Consider the following 26,299-nt stretch of genomic DNA (forward strand, 5'->3'; position numbering starts at 1 on the left):
TTTTGGCCCCATTTTACAGATGATGCATTGGAATTTTAAAAGATTAACAGCCAGGTGGGTAACACACAGCTAGTAAGAGGCACAACCCAGATTTTTTTTTCTTGGCTGCACTGTGAGGCATGTGAGATCTTGGTTTCCGACCAAGGATCAAACCCAAGTTCCCTATATTGGAGGATGGATTCTTTGCCACTGGACCCCCAGCCAAGTCCCAGCACAACAACAACAAAAAAGAATATTATTTTTAAAAAAGGAAGAAAGAAAAGAACTCAGCCATCAACATAACTTCGAAGAAACCATAGATGCTGCAGTGTTCCACCTTCGCCGGCTGTTATTCCTCTCTGTCCCCCAGTGTTGTGACAAAGTCCCCATTCTGTGGCCTGTAAAGGTGGTTAAGCAAGAGCCCAGGCTGCTACGTCCCTGGAATACTATTAACAACCAGAAGTTTGTACAAATATGTGATGATAAAGGGCATTGCCACCAGCAACATGTAAGTCTCTCAACTGAGGGTTGGTTGTGCAAAAGCACAACCCACAAAAGTCACCGAGCAGCCAAGTGGGAGAGAAGAGTGGACTTTCTCATGGGGTTTCTGCTCTGGGAGGGAGCTCAGTCCAGTCCTGACTGATTATTTGTTCACTTGCCTCTGAGAGGTTGCGTTATATGAAACACCCCCCGTTTGTGCTGAGTCTGTATGCCGCCATGGTGAAGCACCCACAGTGGTACCAGTGTGGTGGTTCAGTCGCTCCGTCGTCTCTGACTCTCTGAGAGCACACTGGCTGTAGCACACCAGGCTTCCCTGTCCTTCACCGTCTCCTGGAGTTTGCTCAAACTCATGTCCGCTGAGTCGGTGATGCCATCCAACCATCTTACCCTCTGTCGTCCCCTTCTCCTCCTGCCTTCAATCTTTCCCAGCATCAGGAGCTTTTCCAATGAGTCGGCTCTTCGCATCAGATGGCCAAAGAGTATATTAATATTCTCAAAGGGCTGCTTCAGTGCCAACATGGAAACAGACATCCTCTCATAGTGCCTCCAATGCCTCACTGGTCAGTCCCTCCTAATCCCCTGGAGTCTGGCTGATTTTCACAGAACTCTCTGGAAATTACTCTCAAGCACCTCATAAACATTCTTCCTCCTGTAAAATCCCAGCAGGCTTGCTCCTTCTTTTTCACTCTGGGCCTCTCTTGTTTTTTGTTTGTTTTTGGCCAGGCCGTGAGGCTGGTGGGATCTTAATTCCCCGACCAGGGATTGAACCAGGGGCCCTCAGCAGTGAGACTAACCACTAGGCCACTATGGAATTCCCCCGGGTATGTTAACGGTCCTTTTTTCTTGAGCTTTTCCTCCTTGGAGAGTACCATTTTCTCGTTTTTCTCCTGTCTCTGTACTCTTTTTCCTCCTTTCAGACTGTGTTTCTTAAGACTCAAGATATAAACCTTATCTATTCTCTCTCTCTCTCCTTTCTTTGTAAGAGAGCTCATTCACAGACAGAATCAAATTTTAGAGCAGGAAAAACTTTAGCTATAATTTCATCCCCTTCATTTTGCAGGTGACTTCGTCTTTGGCCTTGGGTAGTTAGCACTCATTCACTCATTTATTCATTCATTCTTTTAACAAATACCATCGAGGGCATCCCCTGGTGGCTCAGACGGTAAAGAGTCTTCCTGCTATGCAGGAGACCAGGGTTCAGTCTCTGGGTTAGTGGGCTACAGTCCATGGTGTCACAGAAGAGTTGGGCACAACTTACTGACTATACAACACCAAAGGTGATAGGATGTGCACAGAGAATATCAAAGTATAAGGCCAACTGTGAAAACTGCAAGAAGGCAGGAATAAACTTTAAAAGAGAACTATGGTGTTCATGAGAAAGATGGGTCTGGTGAAAGAAAAGGAATGGGATGGATAGAACAGGGAGGGTTTCATGGACGAAGGGGCATCTGGGCTGGACCTTTTGTCAGATCTGACAAGGGGAAAGATAGTCTCGGGGGAAAGGAGGACCTGAACAAAAGCCTGGAGAAAGGAAAAGCATGTGTGGCTTCCTGGAAGCCCCAGCTGACTTATCAGTGAGCTCGTGCTGACTTCCACCTAGAGGAACTGTGGGAGGTAGGCAGGGCAGGCAGGATGGGCATTAGAGTCAGGCTGGGCTTTCTTACCAGGCAGCAGAGTGAGATGCTTCAGGAGGAGAATTAGAGCAAAAGACAGGCGTTTGAGAGACAGGAGGCAGTTAACAAGGGTTGTGTGTGTGTATGTTAATCGCCCAGTTGTGTCTGACTCTGCGACCCCATGGACTTTAGCCTGCCAGGCTTCTCTGTCCCTGGAATTCTCCAGGCAAGAAAACTGGAGTGGGTTGCCATTCCCTTCTCCCGGGGATCCTCCCAAATCAGGGATCAAACCCAAGTCTCTTGCATTGCAGGCAGATTCTTTACCATTTGAGCCATCAAGTCCATAGCAAGGGTTATTTGGGTCTTAATCTAGAACAAGAGAAGAGGAGACCAGGGCTCACACAAGAGACCTCACCAAAGCAGGCTGGAAAGCATCTTACTGATGCAGTTACACAAACAAGAAGATTCAGAACAAGGAATTCAATAGCAATTATCAAACGTTTACCACGTTCAAGGGACTGTATTATGTATGGAACTGAACTCAAGTCTGCTTGCTCACCTCGAAGCAGAGCCAGTTTACTGACACTAGGTTGTGATGAAGGCAAAGTACAACATTTATTTACAGCATGTCAATTAAGGCACCTCCCTGGTGACTCAGATGGTAAAGCATCTGCCTGCAATGCAAGAGGCCTGGGTTCAATCCCTGGGTTGGAAAGATCCCCTGGAGGAGGAAATGGCAACCCACTCCAGTATTCTTGCCTGGAGAATCCCATGGACAGAGGACCCTGGTGGGCTACAGTCCATAGGGGTGCGAAGACTTGGACACAACTGAGCATATGAGCACACCCACACAAGGAAAGGGAGGGAATGCAGGAACAAAGGACAACATCAAGAAAAAATAGTTCAGCGAGAAATAACCTATGATGGAAAATAATTTCAAAAATAATATATGTGTATTTGTATAACTGAATCATCTTGCTCTGCACCTGAAACATTGTAAGTCAACTATACTTCAATAATATATATATATATTATATATATATAAATAGTTTAGCAGTAAAAGAGTCCAAGTTCCTCCTTAAGGGATATACATAATAAACTGGTATGGTCTTAGAGTTGTTCTACAGGAACTAAGGCCCCCTCCTAGGTGGAGGATGGCTAAGACCCCAGACTGGTCTGAACCTAAGGAATGATGTTGATATTTTTCTGACCTCTGTGACTTCAAGCAACTAAAGTTTGGACCCTGTCAAACACTGCCCCAATTTTGTGATGAATTCTCCTTTACTCAAATCCCTTCATGAATACATACAGCTCCAGCCTCTTCATGAATATGAATATTTCCTTAGCTTAAAACTTCCCTAATTTTGCTGTTTGGGGAGACATTGCTTTGTGAAATATCCCTGGCATTCTCCTTCAGTTCAGATCAGTTCAGTTGCTCAGTCGTGTCCGACTCTTTGAGACCCCGTGGACTGCAGCACGCCAGGCTTTCCCGTCCATCACCAACTCCTGGAGCTTACTCAAACTCATGTCCATCAGAGTCGGTGATGCCATCCAACCATCTCATCCTCTGTCATCCCCTTCTCCTCCTGCCCTCAATCTTTCCCAGCATCAGGGTCTTTTCCAATGAGTCAGTTCTTTGCATCAGGTGGTCAAAGGATTGGAGTCTCAGCTTCAGCATCAGTCCTTCCAGTGAATATTCTGGACTGATTTCCTTTAGGATGGACTGCTTTGATCTCTTTGCAGTCCAAGGACTCTCAAGAGTCTTCTCCAACACCACAGTTCAAAAGCATCAATTCTTCGGTGCTCAGCTTTCTTTATAGTCCAACTCTCACATCTCACATCTCACTGGAGAAGGGAATGGCAAACCACTTCAGTATTCTTGCCTTGAGAACCCCATGAACAGTATGAAAAGGCATTCTCCTTACTTCCTGAAAGTAATAAATTCTTCCTTCTCCCAATCTTTGGCTTGACTGTGTCTTTGTGCTTGAGGCAAAAGATAAAAGAGGAAAACCCTGTTTTCAGTTAACAAGGCTAGTTAACCCACAGAATTGTGAGAGATAATAAAAGGACTGTTGTTTAATACCACTAAGTTATGGAGTTGTTTGTTATGCAGTAATAGTTGACCAAAACATCTACCCATCTGACCACCTTTATTTGACCCATGGGTATGCTTGTATCCGATCTGGCCCCAACTAGAGCCACAAAAAGGACTTATTTCCTTTCTACTGGCAAAGCCAGGAGTGTGAGGCCCAGAAGCTGCCTCCATCTGTAATGAAAGCCATTTCAAAAGAAAAAAAAAAAACAACTGACAAATAAAGAGAAGCACAGATGTGGTAAAGGAGTCCTGGATAAACTTAAGTTCTGCCTCTAGTTGCCTTGAGATCAGCCTGCACAGCCTGTCTTCCCCTGTTTAACTAAACTTTCCCCTATTTATGGGCTTTCCCAGGTGGCACCAGTGGTAAAGAATCCATCTGCCAATGCAGGAGACGTGAGATGCAGGTTCAGTCCCTCGGGGACTTCCCCCAAGGGAAGATCCCTTGGAGTAGGAAATGGCAACCCACTCCAGTATTCTTGCCTGGGAAATCTCATGGATAGAGGAGCCTGGTAGGCTACAGTCCATTGGGTTACAAAGAGTCAGACATGCTACCCTATTTATACCAGCTAGTTTGAGTTGGGTTGCCATCACTTAGAACCAGTAAACCCTGATTAAAATGCTAGCTCAGCATTTCTAAGAGGACTAAATCAACAATATACACGACACCATACCTGGCCCATCAGTTCAGTTCAGTCACCCAGTCATGTCCAACTCTTTGTGACCCCACGGAAAGCAGCACAGCAGGCTTCCCTGTCCATCCGCAATTCCCAGAGATTACTCAAGCTCACAACCATCGAGTTGGTAATGCCATCCAACCATCTCATCCTCTGTCATCCCCCTCTCCTTCTGTCTTCAAACTTTCCCAGCATCTGGGTCTTTTCAAATGAGTCAGTTCTTCACATATGGTGGCCAAAGGATTGGAGATGGGACTACCAGACCACTTGACCTGCCTTTTGAGAAACCCATATGCAGGTCAGGAAGCAACAGTTAGAACTGGACATGGAACAACAGACTGGTTCCAAATAGGAAAAGGAGTACATCAAGGCTGTATAATGTCACCCTGTTTATTTAACTTATATGCAGAGTACATCATGAGAAATGCTGGGCTGGATGAAGCACAAGCTGGAATCAAGATTGCTGGGAGAAATATCAATAACCTCAGATATGCAGATGACACCACCCTTATGGCAGAAAGTGAAGAAGAACTAAAGAGCCTCTTGATGAAAGTGAAAGAGGAGAGTGAAAAAGTTGGCTTAAAGCTCAACATTCAGAAAACAAAGATCATAGCATCTGGTCCCATCATTTCATGGCAAATAGATGCAGAAACAGTGGAAACAGTGGCAGACTTTATTTTTGGGGGCTCAAAAATCACTGCATATAGTGACTGCAGCCATGAAATTAAAGGATGCTTACTCCTTGGAAGAAAAGTTATGACCAACCTATACAGCATACTAAAAAGCAGAGACATTACTTTGCCAACGAAAATCTATCTAGTTAAGGCTATGGTTTTTCCAGTAGTCATGTATGGATGTGAGAGTTGGACTATAAAGAAAGCTGAGCGCCGAAGACTTGATGCTTTTGAACTGTGGTGTTGGAGAAGACTCTTGAGAGTCCCTTGGACTGCAAGGAGATCCAACCAGTCCATCCTAAAGGAAATCAGTCCTGAATATTCAGTGGAAGGACCGATGTTGAAGCTGAAACTCCAATCCTTTGGCCACCTGATGTGAAGAGCTGACTCATTGGAAAAGACTCTGATGCTGCGCAAGATTGAAGGCGGGAGGAGAAGGGGACGACAGAGGATGAGATGGTTGGATGGCATCACCAACTCAATGGACATGAGTTTGAGTAAACTCCGGGAGTTGGTGATGGACAGGGAGGCCTGGCGTGCTGCAGCCCATGGGATCGCAAAGAGTTGGACATGACTGAGCGACTGAACTGAACTGAATTGTATGGTCTAGTGATTTTTGCTACTTTCTTCAATTTAAGTCTGAATTTGGCAGTAAGGAATTCATGATCTGAGCCACAGTCAGCTCCCAGTATTGTTTTCTCTTCCTCTATAGAGCTTCTCCATCTTTTGCTGCAAAGAATATAATCAATCTGATTTCGGTATTGACCATCTGGTGATGTCCATGTGTAGAGTCTTCTCTTGTGTTGTTGGAAGAGGGTGTTTGCTATGACCAGTGTGTTCTCTTGGCAATACTCTTTTAGCCTTTGCCCTGCTTCATTTTGTACTCCAAGGCCAAATTTGCCTGTTACTCCATGTATCTCTTGACTTCCTACTTTTGCATTCCAGTCCCCTATAATGAAAAGGACCTCTTTTTTGGGTGTTAGTTCTAGAAGATCTTGTAGGTCTTCATAGAACCATTCAACTTCATGGGCCTTTACCTGGCCCATGGCTGACACTAAAGTTATCATTTTTACACTTACCATATTGGAAAACATATTAGGGCTTCCCTGGTGACTCAAACGGTAAAGAATATGCTTGTAATGCAGGAGACCCAGGTTCCACCCCTAGGTGGGGAAGATCCCCTGGAGAAGAGAATGGCAATCCACTCCAGTATTCTTGCCTGGAGAATTCCAAGGACAGAGGAGCCTGGCAGGCTGCACGTCAGTATCTGTACATGATAGTGAAAATATCTCCATTTCAAGAATCTGTGGAATATTTATAAAAATAGATCATGTTTTAGGTCACAAAGAAAACTAATTTCCCAATGTAGAAACTGTACTACAGAGTAATAAATGTTGAAATTAAGAACAGAAGTTTATTAAACAGCAATGAAGATAATCGTTGTAAAGAAAAAAAATGTTGCCTGACATTCCAGTTCTACAAGGATCAAGCCATTAGCTGCTGCAGTTGCCCACCACTGACAGGGAACCTGAGGGGAATTCAGCAGCGAGAAAAACAGGAAGCATTCTATGCTTTGGATACTGGCCCCTAGATAGTTAAGATACACATCTAAGGAAAAATGTCTACAACCCCCAGATTCTTGCATTTTCCCATATATAGAAAAGCACTAAAATCATTAACTTGAGATGGCTGTTCTTTGTGAACGGCAGTCATCTTTGATGTTCAACTATATTTGTTTTTTTTTTTTTCCAGCAAAAAATTCATGTATTTCTTGGCTCCTTCCTTGCTTCTTGGGAACAGTTTCTCAGCTCTTTGTCTCCTGGCCTAAAATCTCCAGTAAGACACTGAATAAACTCAGCTCACACGTCTTACACTGTGGGTTTTTCTTAAAGTCCACATCATATACAGGTTACAAAACACTTGCCAAAATAATGATTGTTTTGGACGAAAGAAGAATTTAGAAATTTAACTAAAGACTATGTAGAAAATAAGGAAAGTAAGAGTCCTATTCAACTACAAACACAGGCTGAAATGCTTTTATTATTACAGAAAACAATAAATTTTCCTTATTAAGTTGGGAGAAAAAAGGAAATTAATTCCCAAGGAAAACATATAAAGGAAGTAATGATAACCAGATTATTGTGCCTGTGTTTTCTGTTCCCTCTCCCAGTAAATCAAACCCAGAGTGTGTGAGTGCTCTGTTGTGTCGGACTCGTTGTAACCCCAAGGACTGTAGCCTGCCAGCTCCTGTCCCTCGAATTCTCCAGGCAAGAATACTGGAGTGGATTGCTATTTCCTCCTCCAGGGCTTCTTCCCCATCCAGCGATCTAACCAGCATTCCGATTCTTTACCTGGTAAGCTACCGTGGAAGCCCAAATCAAACCCAGGTAGCAAGGACATATTCTTTTTTTTTTTTTTTTTTGAGTGCAAAAATCTGTGTTTTACTAGTCATTATTAAAACATACATAGAGGATCCTCACTCCCCAACAACTCAAATGGCTTAGCTGCAACCTTGTTCCAGATCTGCTAAGCTCTTTTGCTGATGGATTGAGTTGGGTATCCAATCACGGTCCTTCTGTTCCTGTTTGAGACACAAAGACGCACAGCCATGGAGAGATGGCAGCAGTCTTCCTACCCTTGAGAAAAAGGTGCCTCAAAAAGGGGAAGGGGCTGCTTTATCATTGTTGATCTGTACAAGTTCTTTATATATTTGGATATTAACACCTTATGCAAGGACATATTCTTATTGTCCCTTGTGAATAATGTGCCTGCCTCACAGTTTGATCTCAGTACTTAGAAGCACTTGCAGCTTTCCCAAAGTTAGACCTTCTCTCCTTTCGGCCTCTGAAGTAGGCTACTTCTATTTTAGCATTTATTAAAGTAATATAATCACATAAGCCTTCTGCATCACACCAGTACTTCAAACACACGTATTTGTTTACCACTTAGAATGTGTCAGTTGATTGACATTAATGTAATCCTTGTACACCACTGTTATTTTGGATTTCTCTGTTTTTCAGAAATCGAGGCTCAGAAAGGCTAAGTGATCAAGGTCAAAGAGCGAATTCATCACAAAGTCAGGATTTGGTTGCACATCGACCTGCTTTCAAATGCAAGCTTTTTCTGCCAGAACAGTTTACTTTAAATTCAGGAGCAAGACTAGTTTGTCACCTCAGCTCCTAGCTTAGCTCATGGAACAGAATATCTAACAGGTTAGGCATTACTTGCGCCCTACTGTCTGTTAGGTTCCGGATACTATAGAGAGATACACCACTCACAAGCCCGTGACCTAGGTGAGGAAAGAAAACAGAATAATTTAGGACACTGCGCGACACAGCCTTTACTTAACGCCCATCTCTATGGTTGGCAGGTAACCACTCTATACTCTGGAGGACTCAGCGAGCCCGGCCAATCAGTGAGTCATCTTACAGTCACGTGGCTGGAAGTTTAACTTGCTATTGGTCAATAACGGTAAGGCCCGCCCAACTACATCCGGTCTGCTACTTTAAGTAGAAACCGGGCCAGTTACCTTTCCTTTCAGCAGCCGAGGAGCTGGGCAGGTGAGGTCGTGTTTGTTTTGTCCCGGGGCAGGTCTGTACCAGGTCTCCGGGGCCTGGGAGTCGGGTGGAGGGCAGGCCGCCCACGCTGATGACATCCCAAATAAAGCACGTGTTAGACTGCTGACGCGGGTGATGCGAACTGGAGTCTGAGTCGGGCTGCCTCGGCGGCGGGGAAGAGACGGGCTTGCGGGCACGTCGCCCTTCTCACCCACAGCTCTTGTTCTTGCAGATGGCTCGGAGAAGGACGTCGGATGTCATTGTGTTCCCAGCTTTCCGATCTTCCCCCGAAGCCCCTCAATAAAATGGTTTGATCCCAGTGCTGGTGTCTGATGTTGTTGTTTGTCGCGACGCGCTGCCTTTGAGCCCCCGCCGCGCCTGGGCGTGGCGCCGGGGGTCAGGCTGCAGCGCCAGAATACGTGCTCGCGTATAACTGGGGTCGTCTGCCCCCGCGGCGGCGGCCCTTTTAACCGCGAGCTACACGGCCGCCCTGGGCTGCTAGGGCGGGAGCTACGGGGGCCTGGGGAAGACGTCGGGGGTTCTGTAGTCTCTGCTATTTCTTGTGCCTTCCCTGAGTCCGAGTGTCACTTTCATGGGGATCTGTGAGATGCGCAGGTTCATTTAACCGCCGTGTGGATGGCCATCTGCAGGGAGAGGAGATGAGAAATAGGCTGTGGCCTTGAACAGTTAAAGGGCCGTGGTGTACTCCACTGGAACTGCCTCCCGGTCTTGGGCTTAATGAGCTAATTAACTTTTCGATAAGGGGTATTCGCGGACTACCTTAAAATAGGCTTCCATGATGGCTCAGACGGTAAAGCGTCTGTCTGCAATGCAGGAAATCCAGGTTTGATCCCTGGGTTGGGAAACTCCCCTGGAGAAAGAAATGGCAGCCCACTCCAGTATTCTTGCCTGTAAAATCCCATGGACGAAGGAACCTGGTAGGCTATGGTTCATGGGGTCGCAGAGTCGGACGCCACTGAGCGACTTCACTTTCTTTCACTTAATAGGGTATGCCGAATACAGGGTGAACAGCTCACAGTACCAACGTTTTTTGCTACAGGGCACAACAGGCAGCTAGATGCAGGTATAATCCACATTCTGGGTGTTTCAAAAACGTGCACAAAGGAGAGTTGAGTTTTATCGTCCACTGGGTGGATGTGAGTTTGAGCAAGCCCTGGGAGTTGGTGAACAGGAAAGCCTGGCGTGCTGCAGTCCTCAGGGTCACAAAGAGGCGACTGAGCGACTGAAGTGAAGTTGTATTGGGGGCAAAATAAGGGCTGCAGTCCAGGAAACAGCTCAGATAGCTCTGAGAACTGCTCCAAAGAAGCAAGTCAGTACAAAAGAGATTTTGGTGAGGGAATGCATGCAATTGAGCACGTATTTCTCTAGTTTTCTGCTAGTCTTGTAAAGCTTTTGCTAGTCATAGGGACAGTTGTCACCATGAAGGTTTTCAATGTTTTTGTAGATAGGAAGGGAGAAAGAGTTGAACTCAATTGGCTCCTGAAAATATATCTGAAGACCTGTCTGCCAGTCCCTGCCTGGAGCACAGAGTGCTTTACTACTGCTCTCCACTTGCAGGGGGTGGGTGTTGAAAGTCAACAGCTGCAGCAACACGGGATTTAATCTTTGTAGAGGTACATGGTAAGTGCCAATTTGTAGTTAAAACACAGATGACGGCAGTCTCTGAGGCTTAGCTGAAACGTGCATCAGTTCCCAGGACAAGGCGGCAGGTGTTGAAAGGCAAGTACCCACAAGTGCCATGTCTTAACTGCTTTGTTGCTTAATAATGGAGGTGGCTCCAAGTTAGAGTTAGTAGGCAGTTGGTGTGAACTCAAGCCTGGGAGGGCTTTGCAGGTGGTGCTAGTGAATAGTCCACCTGCCAATAAAGGAGATCTAAGATGCAGGTTCAATCCCTGCATCAGCAAGATCCCCTAGAGGAAGAAGGCATGGCAACCAGCTCCAGTATTCCACCCTGAAGAATTCCATGGACAGAGGAGCCTGTTGAGATAGGGCTGCAAAGAGCCACCACAGAGTATATTAGTGCCTACCCGGTACTAGGGCTTTCCAGGTGATGCTAGTGGTAAAGAACCCGCCTGCCAATGCAGATAGACACAGATTCGATCCCTGGGTCAGGAAGATCCCTTCAGGAGAGGCACAGCCACCCACTCAAGTATTCTTGGCCTGGAGAATTCCATGGACAGAGGAGCCTGGCAGGTTGCAGTCCATAGGGTTGCAGAGTTGGACACGACCAAAGGACATACCCTGTACCAAGGTGTGGTCTGTGTTGGATTCTCAACAGAACAAGTCCAGTGATCACTCAAAAAACTGAAGCTGCCATTGGCAGCTGATGGCTCAAATTCTGTGCCACAGTTTATTCTGTCCGTTATCTAAACAGGGTTAAGTAGAAATAACTTGGATGCTTATCTAGTATTTGACATGAGATATTTATTTGTGAAACAATGCAAGCGATTGTAAATCCCCCACATACTATTTGATTAAGTGCAATAAGGTACAGTCATGTGTAATCTCTTTACACAATAGTGCATCTAGTCCTTTGCCTTAAATTATTGCACAAAAATTATAAGACCAGTGAAGAAGACATGCGGACTGACAGGCAAATCGGCCTACACGATGAGAACAGTACACCAACTGGAATGATCCAATAATTTAAGTCAAGTGTTTTAATGGTGCAATTAAAGTAATCAAATAAGGGTTCAAATATATTCTTTCAATATATTAATTTCTTTAAAGTCATGTTCAGGCAAGGTGCTGCTGCTGTTTAAAAAACCACTATTAGCTTTGTCCACAGATGTAGTTGTCAAAAGTCACCCAAGATAAGTCTCATGTTGAATACAGCTTTAAACAATTAAAAATTTGTATTTTGAGTGTACTTCTCAAAGCAAATTATACAGTTGAGAGAGCCCTGAAACTTGTAAACTAAACGTTCTGACACAAGTGCACAAAATAATAAAGTTGGCAACATTAAATGTCACGTTAATTTTGAGATCTGTAGTGTTTGATGTTGAGCGAACTTTTGGTCTTGACTCAAGATGATAAGAGAGAGCAGTCCTGTTTTGGCCATCAGAAAAGGAAACTGCCCACAAAACATCCCTAGCCAATTAGGTTAACAAGGCATCTAAGATGCCTATTTAAAGCTTCCCAGAGCACAGAGGAAGTGCCAGGTGGATGGACGGTGGCTCTGGCTTCCTGGCCTGCCCCAATCCAGTCTTGTACAGTGTTTGACATTTTCACATATGCTCGGGTCTTAGGAAAATGGGATCAGTTAGAAACCAGGTGATTGTACCTTGTTGGTAGAAGGCATGGGATGGTTTGATCTCATGGCTTTGCCTAATGTCACATAAATCCCACTGTTCCGGCCCCAGCTGATAGTGTGTTAGAGTTGTATGTTCTATGGCTACTCGCTTCCAAAATACACAATTTAATAAGAGTAAGTTGCTACGCACATCTCTTTATCACCAAAGACAGTTCACAAAATTCCACTCCCCACCCTCCACACATGGAACCACATTGATGTTCTCTGGGGCTGCCTCACACAAACTGGAGAAGTGAGAAAAATGTTCCACTGCACTGGATGCCTGAGCAAAAACATTGGAGGCATTGAGGAGGCAAAGGGAAGCCTTCCAGCTGTGCAGCCTCGCTCTTAATGTGCTCTTTTGCTACAACAGAACCTGGTAGACTTCAAAAAGCCAGGGTGGGAGTCACCAGTAATCTCTGGATCCACCGGGATGATCCTTCCAGTTTTCCTTTGCTGAGGCAAAGCTATGCAGCAGGCAATCTGGACCCCAGTCTCGACACCTCAGGGTGGGACTGGCAGGCAGAGGGCAGAGTGGTGGCACAAGGAAAGGCAGCCGAGAACCCCACACTGAGCTTATCTCCTAAGACTGGGAACACCAGGTCTGCACCCATCACAGCTGATCAGCGGCCTCCACAGGTGGGTCCTTCAGGAGGCTGAAAGTGGAGCGAGGATCCATGGCCGAGTGCATGATGGGGATATAAACATCATCCATGTTTGGCATGACAAAAACTTTCTGCAGAAAGAAGGGACAGACATGAACAAGGCTCTCTTCTCTCAGAGTTGCCCCACTGTGTTCTGATTAGAATTTTAGGCTTTAGACAAGTTTTTAAAATACATATGAAACAACTTTTCTTACACATTCCAAACTAATTCCTCTATGATATTCAGAAAGCCTTGAGGAATCAACACCAGTGTGTGAACACAAGAACCCAATAGGCTGTCAGGCAGAAGCAGCCTTTGATTTCACGTACATATAATACAATTACTCATGAGTTGATAAATAACATTAAGAGAACTGGCATAAGCTGCTCACAGGATTCCAAATTACTACGTCCAGAACACGTTCTAAGTAAATTTTATCCTAGCACTTAAAATCCTAGCAACAAAAAAGTAAGCTAATTTTTTTCCCAAACCAGAACCAGTTAGAGCTGCATAGAAAAGAAACCCTACTATCATAAACACCCAAAGGATAATCAGTGATTGACAGTAATGGTGCTTTGCCTATTTATAAACTAATTTTATGTAAGTGAATTTTGGCAATGTATTCAACTTCAGCAATGCTTTCTTCCAAAAGCAAAAACAAAAACATGTGGCCTTGGGAGAATGCAGTTACCCTTCAACTTCCCAACTTGCCTCGAAAATAGCATGCACCAAAGTCTGCCCCCTAAAAGGGGTGACCCTTCTACCCCAACACTCTTAAAAGAGATGACCCACCCAAATTCCTCATGTAGGAAAAAGGAAAAGAACTAAAGGCATGAGGTTGTTTTTCCCCTAACTAGGTTCAAAGTGCTTTTTCTTTTGGAGATAAAATAAAGCTTTCCATAAATTGGTTGTTATATTTACAGCTACAGCTTTTAAATAATATAGTTTTTAAATAATAAAAAGTATAATTTTAAACGCAATGACTGAAAAGCTACTACTGCAAACGTAATATGGGTCTTCTTCAGAAGGTGAAATTCATTATAAAATAAATAGTCTGTTAATCCATAAAACCTTAAAAGTCAACTATGCCTCAAAAACCTGATAAAAATTTAATAGAAATAGCTCATTGCAAGGCTTCCGCTACACTGCTATTTCCTGTGGTGGAAGAATGCAGAGACAGGCTTGGAGAATGAGCTCTGGTTGAGTCGACTCCAGGACTACCCTCGAAGATTCACAGGGTAGGGACAGGCCTGATTCATCTTTAGACTCCCAAGGCAGGTGGCAGCTGCACGTAGAATGTTTGCAGAAACGCACAAACTGACCAAGGTGGGTACCACACAAGGGCAGGAATGACTTCCCTGACCACGGCCCAGGTGCTATTCACTGGCCAATTCCAGGCCCCACCTAGGGAAAAAGTCCAAAGATGGCCCCAGCAGAAGGATGACTTAACCCTCGCCAGGCCTACTGGGACATGACAGTTATTTTACTCTTTGACCCCACTGTTCTGAGTTTCCTCTGAAGACTATGTAACAGGGTGTGGATGAGTTTCAGGCTTTCTAAAACTAAACCTGAAATTTTATATCTGTTTGATCACATGTGTACTTTCCCCAGATGAGGGTCCATAGCTTTCATCAGATTTTCCAAGGAGGATCCTGACCCACGTCAAGTTCAGAACCTCGGTTCTGCTCAGAGCTTTCAGATCAGCCTGAAATACTAGACGGCATGGCAGGCGTACCTGAAACTCCTGCTCCAGTTTCTTCTCTATCCAGTCGGTCACATGAACCAAAGTCACTTCTCTCTCTCCAAGTTTTGGCCGAGCTTTCAGCTCAATATATGGTGGCTTCCGGAAACCATACCTTTTAAAAGAAAATAATAACCACATTTAGAAGCAAAGAAAAGAAGTGGATGGTACCCAGAGTAAACATTCCTCATTTACACAAGGCTTTATCAGCACTTAAAAATGTTCTCTTCTTATGAAAATCCCTTCTAAAATAAAAATACTTCACTGCAGCAGGTATGAATTTTGAATTTCCTGTGTTCCTGGACCCAGGGCTGTGATGACTGGGGAACAGTTCTGACAAACTAAGACAGCCAGGAAATGCCACTGGAAAAGTCCATGACCTGGGCATCGTTTCTGGTTTTCGTTTTTCCTAAAATGGCCAGGATCTTTTTTGTTTCTATTTTTATGAGAGTATGATATGTCTGTTGCTGCTGCTGCTGCTGCTAAGTCGCTTCAGTCGAGTCCGACTCTGTGCGACCCCATAGACGGCAGCCCACCAGGCTCCGCCGTCCCTGGGATTCTCCAGGCAAGAATGCTGGAGTGGGTTGCCATTTCCTTCTCCAGTGCATGAACGGCAAAAGTGAAAGTGAAGTCGCTCAGTCATGTCTGACTCTTAGCGACCCCATGGACTGTAGCCTACCAGGCTCCTCCATCCATGGGATTTTCCAGGCAAGAGTACTGGAGTGGGGTGCCATTGCCTTCTCCGGATATGTCTGTTACAAAACCCCAAATATAAAAGTGTATAAAGCAGGAAATAACACTGTCTCTCTCTGGATCTCATAACCATGATGGGACCACTGAGAGAAACAGGATCAGTTTCCCCCACACTCCTAATATGCATATGTAAACAGAGAATGTTCTGTAACCTGCTCTTTCATTCCATACTCCACACTATGATTATTACAGCTTCTCAGTGGAACTGACTAGCACTCAGAACTGCTGGTAAGGTATCCAGTCAAGAGACTGTGTGCTCTCAAACTAAAAACTTCAATGCATTATGGACCAACATTTTAAAACATCCAGGCACCCCTCGGAGATATGTGGGCTCAGTTCTAGACTGCAGCACTAAAGCTAACATTGCGATAGAGAGTCACGTGAATCTTTGGTTTCCCAGTGCATATAAAGGTTACATTTACACTATGTTGTAGTCTATTAGGTGTGCAAAACAATGTACATACCTCAATCAAAAAAATACTTCATTGCTTAAAAAAAAAAAGATAACTATCATCTGACAACAAATGAACCTCTAATCTGTAAAAAATGCAGTATGGGCAAGTGCAAGAAAGTCAGAAAAGGTCTGCCCATACAATAAAAATGGCAAGTTGCTATAAATATTCTAAACACTCTGAATATGTATAGTTATCTTTGTGGATTAATAACAAATAGTTCAGCATTCCACCATGCACTGAGTAGCACTAGGCTGTGTGTGCTAAGTCGCTTCAGTCGTGTCCAATGCTTTGCGACCCCAAGGACTATCGCCCGCCAGGCTCCTCTGTCCATGGGATTTTCCAGGCAAGAATACTGGAGTGGGTTGCCATTTCCTCCTGCAGGGAATCTTCCTGACCCAGGGTTCAAACCTGTGTCTTTTACGTCTCCTGCATTGCAGGCAGATTCTTTACCGCTGAGCCGCTAGTCTAGAGGCCTCTAATTTTAATTACCATTGAGCAGTGGCGTTTGTAACTCCTAAGTCAAAGCTTGGGAGTAAAAAGAAGATGATATGTATCAATTCTTACTATTTAAAAAAAATTATTTTTTATTAAGCTGCACAGTAAGGTATTATCTGGTTATTTTTGGATGGTAAAGTTATAGGTTCTTTTTTTTTTTTTCATTTTCTTCCAGCAAAAACATTACTTCTTAAAAATAAAATCCTAAATGGTATTTTAAAGTTTTTACTGGGAAAACACCACTATCATCATTAAATGATCGGCCAATTAAACAACTGTTTTGTACTCATTTTTACAGGTCTTTCTGAACACCAAGGATGTGCAAGAGCATGCTGGTTTCACGTTATGAGAGAACAGAGGTACCTTTTTCATAGGGGCTGCCCTGGTGGCTCAGTGGTAAAGAATCTGCCTGCCAATGTAGGAGACTCAGGTTCAGTCCCTGGGTTGGGAAGAGCTCCTGGAGAAGGAAATGGCAACCTACTCCAGTATTCTTGCCTGGGAAATCCCATGGACAGAGGAGACTGGTGGGCTCACAAAAGAGTCCGACATGACTTAATGACTAAACACCAACAATTTTTTTCATATGAGTGTAGCTTATGGTACAATGAGGTCTTTTATGTAATCGTTATATACTCTTATGCACATTTATAGGTCTTACCTGCCAACTTAAAACTGGATTTAGAAACAGTGATTTTCTTCTGCTGGGATCATGAATAATTTTTTTCAGTGATTCTCAGTCCTGGCTCAGTCTCCCAACCCTGGAATCATGAGGGGTGGGCTCGGCACAGCTTTAGCAAGTCCCCAGGTGACTGCGACATGCAGGTAGGGTTAAGACCCACTGGTTCATTCAAATGACAACTCTTTGGGTCACCCTTCTCAGTAGCTAGGCTGGGAGAGAATCCACCTACAATGCAGAAGACCCCGATTCGAATCTGGGTCGGGAAGATCCTCTGGAGAAGGGATAGGCTACCCATGCTAGTATTCTCAGGCTTCCCTGGTGGCTCAGCTGGTAAAGAATCCGCCTGCAGTGCAGGAGACCTGGGTTCCATCCCTGGGTTGGGAAGATGCCCTGGAGAAGGTAAAGGCTACCCACTCCAGTATTCTGGCCTGGAGAATTCCAGAGTTGAAAAGAGTCAGACATGACTGAGGGACTTTCACAACCTACCAGAGTTACCAAGCACACATCCTGCCTCTTCAATGTACAGGTCTGACCTGGGGAAGTCTTTCCTCACCGCCCAGGACTCTGCTGGATGTGTGATCCCCGTCTGTAAAGTGGGGCATAATAGTAGCCCTGTCTCTATAGGACGCTGTGAGGACTGGCCCGGTGAAGTAGGTACACCCCAGGCCAAGCAGAGAATAAGGGTTCTACAAATAGCAGCTCTTCTTCCTGGTGGAAAGGGTTGGCTTGAGAGAGGAGGAAGACCTAGAAACAGCTCATCCCACAAATTTCACCAGTGACCTTAACTCTTCCTAAGTGTGAAGATGAGTCTTTTTTTGTTTGTTTTAATTTTTGGTTGCACCTCGCAGCATATGGGATCTCAATTCTTCAACCAGGGATTGAACCCATGCCCCCTCTAGTGGAAGCCCAGAGTCTTAACTACTGGACTACCAGGGACATTTTGAAAACAAGTCTTTCTCACCATTTTTTAAAAATCTGAATTATTATTTCATAGCATAACACCACATGTGCATGCTCAGTTGCTCAGTCGTGTCCGATTCTTTGCGACCTCATGGACGGTAGCCCTCCAGGCTCCTCCGTCCATGGAATTCTCCAGGCAAGAATACTGGAGTGGGTTGCCATTTCCTCCTCCAGGAGATGTTCCCAACCCAGGGATCAAACACCAGTCTCCTGTGTCTCCTATAGTGGCAGGCAGATCCTTTACCACTGTACCACCTGGGAAGCCCTGAAGGTATATCTTCATACGTGAATTAACCACTCACAGAAGAAAAGTAGAATCAGATTTACAACTAACTTTAAGGTTCCAAGAAAAACATTTGAAAGTGCTTCTTCCCAGGAAGAAGGTACTTTCCATAATGTCAAGGGTCAGCAGACTATGATTTTTATGATCATGCTCAAGGGGAATCACTGGCTGACCCCTTCTACGTACGCACCATATTCGATCAGTCGCAGGAGGTGGAATGTTGACTGCCAAGGTTCCTCTACATTCTTGTACTTCTACAGTTAGCAGTAGGGGTGTATTGGAGACTTCTTCAATCTTCTTTTTAATGAATTCTGTCTCTGTTGCTTTTTGGAAATATTTTGACTTGGTAATTTTATCAACAAACCTCATGATCTTGCTTGTTCGATGACCTCCAACATACCTTTAAATGAGAGACACAGGCAAGTGTTAGTGTCAACTTTGTTCCTTCATAAACAGAAACTTCGTGGCTCTGTGTTCACCTGATTTTAGACCAGAGTTTCTCAACAGCAGAGTCACTGACACTGTGGACTGGGCGATTCTTTGCTGTGGATGCTCCTCTGTACGAGATGTTTAGCAGCATGCCTGGCCTCGGCCACCTTGATGTCAACAGCACATCTCCCAGCAGTTAAGACAATAAAGTGTCTCTGGACATTGCTAAATGTCCCCTAGGGGGAACAAAATAACCCCTAGGTGAGAACTACTACTTCAGATAAGGTGTAGACATCAGATGGAGCCTAGTCTTGATGATGGAGAGTCAGGCCAAGTTCCCACAGTGCAGGCAGGGAATGCATCTCATTTGCTCTCCTTAATAACCTTCAGATACTGAATACAAATCTCGTGCCCTCTTAGAAAAAAATCTCGTCTCTATATAGCAAATAAGACATCAGGCTTCATTAATAGGGCCACAAAACAGTAAAACATCTGCCTTTCGGATAGTGTCACACTAACTTTGAGCAGCAATTACTTGTCAGAGAGTTTTAGGAGCATCTAAAGAGAACAGCTACATCAAGATGATGTGCCAGCAGGCCAGGGAAGTACACTTCTGTATCAGGCCACATCTACCTATGACTGTCCTAAGAAGAGAGAATACTTGTTTCTTAAAATCCTCCACAGATCTAGAGTTCAGGAATAGTATATGTATGTGTGTAGGGAAAAGCCATTACTCTAATGGTTATTAGAGTAATAGCCATCTAAAAGCCATCACTCTAAGAAGGTCAGGTGGGGAGTTTAAATAGTGCACACAAACTCTAGTGCCAACTCCTCAAACATCTAGATTCTGTAGGATTTAAAAAGTGAACAGGTTGATGTTTTCTTACAAATGCTTCTGAATCACTTGGTTTCTTTATCATTTCAGTTTCTTCGCTCAACTGTAAATAATTAAAAGATCCTTACAGAGAGGCAGCCTAAGCACTTGGATCATTCCACAGTCCAAGTAACAGGCAAAAGGAGCCCCCCAAATGAAGCTCATGATCCAAAAGGTCATCTAAGTGATCCACGTTTTCAAAATTCACCAAAGAAATCACTAGATTGTTTCAACTTTGTAGCAACTATTAACAGAAGCTCACTGGAGGCACCTGACCCGTAAGAAGGGAAGTAATGCTCCCCACCGACACCAGGGGGAGGTGTTGTGCAATTTATGGTCTTTGTGCTAACCATCCCTTCCATTCTATGATTTACTCCAATGGCCTGAGAAAACCATTTTGGTCTGGACTCTCTTAATAAGGGAAAACTATTTGGGTGTTTTTGATTTGGGGTCTGGAATTTTAAGCCACTGGCTTTGAATTATTAATGCAAAAACCATTCACTCAAAGTGAAGGAGGAAGTAAGATTAGAGAGGGAAAAGGCGATGCAAAGCTCACGCCCAACTTGCGGCCCTGACCCCCCGGGAGACCCCAGAAGCTGGATCCACTCACCCCTCAGACCCCGGGAGGAGCGGTTTGTCTCCGGCGCTGGGCTCTGGTGCGTCGTCTTCGTCGGAGGAGCCAGCACTGGAGGACTCCTCGTCGCTGTCGGCCAGACAGAAGGCCCTGGGCCTGCAACTGATCAGGGCAGAGTCACCAGGCTGCCCGCCCAGCGCAGGCTCTGCTTAGGAAGAGCACGCCCTCCACCGCCACCAAGGCTATGGTGGCAGCCCTCCCCGCCCCCCCTCACCCAGACAGAAGAGGCCTAATCCCAGAATCCTCGGATGGGCCTGGTCCCCCCGGAGCCCCTTCAGCACCCAGTCCCGGGCAGAACCGCAGAGGACTTGCACCGGGAAGGCTGGATTCTGCGCATGCGTCAGAAACACAGGCGGTCAGAATGTGATGCGGTCCACACAAAATGCAGTGATCTCGTCCACACAAAATGCAGTGATCTCGTCCACAGTGCAGCGCAGCCAATGGGAGGTGAGTGGCAAGAATGAAGATTGCATGGGTGACGGGACAGCTCATGTTGGCGACGTGACCACCTCATGGATGATGGGGATGTTCAGGCAAGTCCTCTGACACTGGCTGAGTTCAAAAAAATTGTGCTTCCTGGCTTAGTCATCTCCAAGTTCGTTTTGGCTCAAGACTGCTTCCTTGTGAAATTACATACCCCCACTCCTGCCCCAGCTCCTGAAGGTCACAGAAAAAGCCAACAACCAGAGATGCAAATCTCAAGGGATTCCAGGAGGCAACGGACATGGGAAGCCAGGAAGCTTTCAGGAGAAGTACTGGTTTAAAAGTTCTTTTAAATGAAGTAATAAAAAGCTTCACCAGAGAGCAATGCTCCTCAGGAATCTTTCCAGGGTGGGGTTCTCAGTCTCCAGAGGTCTGGAGGGTCTGGGTCACCAGCAGTGGCGAGTGATCCAGGTTCCCCACTGAGGGCACTGGAGGGTTCCCGGCTGAGCTCTGGCCCCACAAAAGGCAGCTTCCTCCCTGAAGGGGGGCTTCACTTCAGAGAGGCAGAGAGACAGAAGGCAGGGCCCATCTCAGGCTCAGAGACGTGATGGGGACAAAATGAACAAGGGACAGAATTGTCTCTGAACATTGTCACGCCATCAATGGTCACTAAGCAGAAGGTTGGTCTTGTAATTTTGAGAAGGACAAAATCACCAGGACAGGGGAAGGCATCCCAGCTTAGGTCCTATCTCCTGCATTTGAAACCCTCTGGGGTTTTCCTCAGATGCTGTCCTTGGCCACCAGAAGCCCATACGGGTAGTCATCTCTTGGCCAACAAGGGCCAAGGGCACCCAAGGGCAGAGCACACCTGCCAGTGTGGCCTTGAAGGCCCAGCTGAGGTCCCAGCATGGGGAGGAGAGCACTGAAATCTCCGCCCTGAAACAGGAGCCCGGCTGTAAGAGGACCTCCCTGGCAGGACACCCAGATCCTCCTCAACCCTGCTCTGAAATATTAGAGCCAGCGCTCTAGCCAATGGGCTTGAGTGTGGCATTGAGAAGAAACTCCTTCTGCAGACACAAAGGCCTCTTGTCCCCGGCCTCGGGGACAGCACCTGACTCCTCCTCCTTCCATCAGAGGCCTGGCCAGTCCAGGAAATGCTCACGTGTGTCCACTGGTCACAAAACCATCTCAGCCCTTTCAGGGGTTGGGCGGCCCTCACAGAGCTCTTCTTTTTTTTTTTATGTTTGTTTATTTATTTGACTGGGCGGGGTCTTAGTTGCAGCATGTGGGATCTATTTCCCTGACCAGGGATCGAACCCCAGGCCCCCTGCATTGGGAGCATGGAGCCTTAGCCACTGGACCACCAGGGAAGTCCCATAGAGCTCTTCTTTTATATAAAAGGCAAAATATGATTCCTAAGAAAGCTTACACGGGGGCTTGGGATGAAGAAAGTCAGGGAAGTAAATCCCCAAAGATGATACGACTTTTCTCAGAAACGTATCTTACTTCTCAGCGACATGACGGTGCTCCCTGGTTCAGACCGCATGCTGCCAGGTAAGGAATCTACACAGCACCAAAGGCTGCCTCGGTATCCTGGACCACAGTGAAACCTGCAGAGCCACTGGCCCCTCCTGTCCCCACTGGTATTTGTCATCTGGCAGCCTCCTGACCTGAGGCACAAGATGCCAAAGGCTGAGCACTGCAGTGAGCTCTCGGGTTCCTGAATTAACCCTCCACAGGACAGAGAACAGGACAAATTTTGTGGCTTGAAGTTAATAATTTAGACAATGCTTCATCAGTTAAAATAGATCAGATGACACGAAGTTCTGATTGTGGCTAAATGGTACCTCTCCTCTCTGCCCCGGGAGCTATATTATGCAGCACCAACACTGACTAATTAAAAGTGGGGCTAAATGTTTGGCTGATTCAAGTTTTATACTGAACATGCATTTTGTTGATCTCAGACTTATGATGAATTTCAGAGAAAGACACCCTGCACATTCTTATACATAAGATGTGCTAGTACATGATAAGCCTATTTTTTAAAACACACCTTGGAATTTCAGATGAGAGTCATAGCCTTTCAAGAGTTACCTTAAAGGGTGGATTCCAGTTTTGCTGCCTCTGCTAAAAATCTTTTTGGAAATGTGCTTGGAGTCAGACATGTAAGAAAAGTGAATTATTTTATCACTGATACTCTGTCTTGAACCAAACATTTCTTAGCCTCATAATCATCGGCACCTCTGAGTGATACCTGGCAATTACTCAAATATCTAATTCATTTAGAAAAAGTAGGATGATTTGCTGTCACTCAGAGTACTTAAAAGAAGGTCACAGACACCAGAGGCAGCACTACAAAGGAGCTCCAAAGAATGCTTCAAGTGAAGGGAGCATAATTAAACAGCCCAGTGAGGTGACTGCTTGGAGGGAACCACGCTCATGAGAGTGTTTTTGTTTTAACAGGAATCAGGCCATTCGTCTGCTACAGATACACGTACACGTACACCCACAGTTAGACTGAGTCACAGCGTGGATGACAAGGACAGGGTTCCCAGGACATCAGGGCCTCGGGGTGGGGTGGTGGACTCGGGTACACTGAGCAGCCTAATATGGAGGTCAGGGGCTCCCCTACAGGACTCGCACACCAGCCCAGGCTGCCGTGGTAGAGCACGGACAGGCCTTGTGCCTTATAGGAAACGCCAGCCCCAGTGTTCATTTAAAGAGCAGCCAATGTGCAGAACATTCCCCCTTCCTGACTCACTTAGGTCCCTTTCAGGCCATTCCTAAAGTTCTGACCACCCAGTTCACCCCATGAATTCCATTTTGAGCATCTTATGGCCCAAAGTTACCATAACTACCTTACACAACCAGAAGACTACTGGGGAAATGAAAAGACTAAAGGAAAAAACGTCTGCAAATACAAAGAGAACCCACAGTTGAAAGGGAAAGGCCTTCACTAGAATGAGGTGACATAGACTTCTCACCACCAGCCTCGGGGTGATGACATGAGGACAGGAACAGACTTTCTATGATAAGCAGGACTTCCTGAGGGCTGAGCAGCATCTCCTCAGGGACTTCCCAGGGCACAGTCATTTGCATGCTTGAAGGGTGTCGGACAAAAGCAGTGAGACCAAGCAGAGGTCCTGCCAGAGCAGGACGACAGGGGACAAGCCCCCGGCCGGAAGTGAGCCTTGGACTGGCGGCCACGAGATAAAGGGAGGGCCTGGGAAAGAGCTGCTGCTGGCCCACTCTTCACACTCACGGCTCTAGGAGGGGGCTTCCTGAAGGAAACCAAGGATCATGTACCAGCCACAGATGCAGGGACTTTGCTCTCCTCTGGGACTCAGACTCAGGGCAGTTCCTCAGCTCGTGACTGAGGAGAAGTGATGCGAGAATCACCATTAGGCTCTTAACTACGGATGGCCTTTTCAGAGGCTCTCAAAGCTCCCAGATATTGTGAGCCAAGTGGTGTGGGGGGGGGCTTTTTTCTGGGGCAAGGATCCAGAATGCTCCGATTCCCAATTGGGTCCTTTTTGCAAAAAAAAAGAAGGGTTAAGGGTTCATTTTTCCAGGCCTTTTTCTCCCAAGGTCAAGTGCTTTGGAATTATATTTGTCCTTGCTTTTAAAATTAAATGACAGCCAATTATACATCAACATAAAATTTAACACCCTCACAGGAAGGCAAAACATACCAGACTCCACTGGGAAAAAATGGTACTTTAGATATATATTAAACATTAAATATAATATCATTATATATTTAAAGCATAGGATATTTTTCATGTAGTCTAGAGAAGTACTGCTTGCTTAGAAACATGTCCACCCTCTGATCAGCCAAGTTTTATGAACTTGAAATTGCACCAGGAGAGCTACATGAATAACCGTGAACGTGGGACGCCTCAGCGGCAAGGATCTCAGGGACCCAGCCATGATGGGGCCCCAGCTGCCCACAAGACCCCCTTCTTTCCAGTGGAGCCCCAGCAGCTCTGGGCAGCACAGGGCTGTTTCCAGAAAGGGCTCCCTGCACAAATGCTCCTGATTGAAGTCTGCTCTGTCTCGCTCCCGGTTAGTTCAAGTTCATTTTCAAGACCGCTTCTGCCTGGGGTGCTTGGTTTTATCGGCAGCTGTCTTTGCAGCTCTGCTGTCCTGAGGCTGGCCTGATGGCGCTCAGCGGGGCACGGGGCTGGGGAGGGGTAGCCAGGGACAGAAGCTGGGTTTGACTCGAGGGCTGGATCAGGACCCCGGCGATCCAAATCAAGGAAAGCCTCTTAAGTGCTCCTGATCTCAATCCTCTCAGGTCTACAAACGGGGCCTTTATGTTGGGGGACGTGATCAAAGGACAAACTTCCTCGTGGTGTCTGTCACATGGGTCCACACGAGACTCAGCACTGATGGGGGGATGAAATGCTACATGGAGGGCTGATCAATAGCACTCACCGGAAAACACAATCCACAGATTGCCGAATCCAAACACATTTTAACAAACAGTAGAAAGGTGAAAGGAAAACAGCACAGATACAAGTTAGATTGCATACAGCAGGTGATATTCTCCAGTAATTAAAATATAAACATTTTCATTAAGTCTCCTGGACAAATCAGAATCATCTCAGTGAAAGAATGTTCTGGAATGTATGATCCAACTCCCCCCATCTATTGTGCGTCTACCACAAGTGTGAATTACAAGCATTAGGGCAGCATCATAACAAAGCAAACACCTAAGAAGAGCCTGTGTCTTATGTTTATATTCAGGTGCTAGGAAGGCGGCTCCTGGTGGCATTTCCTATCATTTTATTGCTCATTCCATGCAAACGGGTTAAAGGTATGAGATGCAGATTCTAATCAGCATTTTTCAGTCTGATAGCAATAATATAATTTAAATTTGTCATCTGAAGCAGTAATTTTTAAGGTGTGTGGGAATGTAAAACGTCCCAGCTTATTCAGTCTAGGCATCTAAGGGAAAAAAAATCAACTTCATCAACTGGCTCAAAAATTGGGAATATTTACAAAATCAGACAACACCACGGCAGATGCCGTATCTTCTACAAAGACAGGCATTTACTAAGAAAATCAATGTTGTATTATTTACGGAAAATGCATTTCAAAACACTTTAGAAGCACCCTCTTGGCTGCAAAATCAGTCATATAATTATAAATAATTCTAACACTGTGATTAAAGCTGATAGACCCCTGAAGGACCCCAGCCTGGCCCACATATTGATATTTGTGGCTGTAAGCTGGAGAAGGAACTTTCTGGATGATGATTCTTTCCACAGAACATTTTATTGTGCAGCCTGCCCTGCTGATCTGAATCAGGGATGCCTCCTGGGTAATCAATACTGTGCAGCCCTGAGGCTGGTGGCTGAAGGCACTGAGTAGAGGTGGGGATTCATGGTCTGCAGGGGATGAAACCAGGAAACATTCTCTGAAATCCTCTGTGGCCAGGAAACACTTTCATGGAAGCTCACTCAACCTTGGGTCTACTACACAACAAAGCTGCTTCTCAAGGGCTGGAGGGAGAAGGA

The 26,299-nt window shown here is 45.5% G+C and overlaps 1 protein-coding gene, 1 long non-coding RNA gene and 2 other non-coding genes across 6 annotated transcripts in view; 3 read left to right on the forward strand and 1 right to left on the reverse strand.

The window, feature by feature from the left end:
• Positions 1-9,019: 9,019 nt before the first annotated feature.
• On the forward strand, positions 9,020-9,414 carry LOC145541143 (uncharacterized). Its single transcript, XR_014078801.1, has 2 exons — positions 9,020-9,096; positions 9,326-9,414. It is a non-coding gene; the product is annotated as an uncharacterized LOC145541143 (long non-coding RNA).
• Positions 9,179-9,248, forward strand: LOC145543985 (small nucleolar RNA SNORD104). Its single transcript, XR_014081213.1, has one exon. It is a non-coding gene; the product is annotated as a small nucleolar RNA SNORD104 (small nucleolar RNA).
• Positions 9,415-9,445: 31 nt separating the features above from the next.
• LOC145544036 (small nucleolar RNA SNORA76) lies at positions 9,446-9,578 on the forward strand. Its single transcript, XR_014081261.1, has one exon. It is a non-coding gene; the product is annotated as a small nucleolar RNA SNORA76 (small nucleolar RNA).
• A 1,940-nt stretch (positions 9,579-11,518) lies between these two features.
• TEX2 (testis expressed 2) overlaps positions 11,519-26,299 on the reverse strand; it is a 116,368-nt gene continuing 101,587 nt past the window's right edge. For 2 of the 3 annotated variants that reach the window (XM_081576770.1, XM_081576769.1), the window contains exons 9-12: positions 20,331-20,456; positions 18,608-18,817; positions 14,787-14,907; positions 11,519-13,142 (exon numbers count right to left, since the gene is read on the reverse strand). In XM_081576770.1, the coding sequence (XP_081432896.1) occupies positions 13,020-13,142; positions 14,787-14,907; positions 18,608-18,817; positions 20,331-20,456 (580 nt within the window). In that variant the 3' untranslated portion in view covers positions 11,519-13,019. The remainder of the gene's footprint in view (positions 13,143-14,786; positions 14,908-18,607; positions 18,818-20,330; positions 20,457-26,299) is intronic. The other variant, XM_081576771.1, reaches the window with a different exon arrangement.

The sequence above is a fragment of the Giraffa tippelskirchi genome, chromosome 3 (genome assembly GCF_054371585.1).
Source record: "Giraffa tippelskirchi isolate mGirTip1 chromosome 3, T2T-mGirTip1v1.2.pri, whole genome shotgun sequence".
In the NCBI taxonomy this organism is placed as follows: Eukaryota; Metazoa; Chordata; class Mammalia; order Artiodactyla; family Giraffidae; genus Giraffa; species Giraffa tippelskirchi.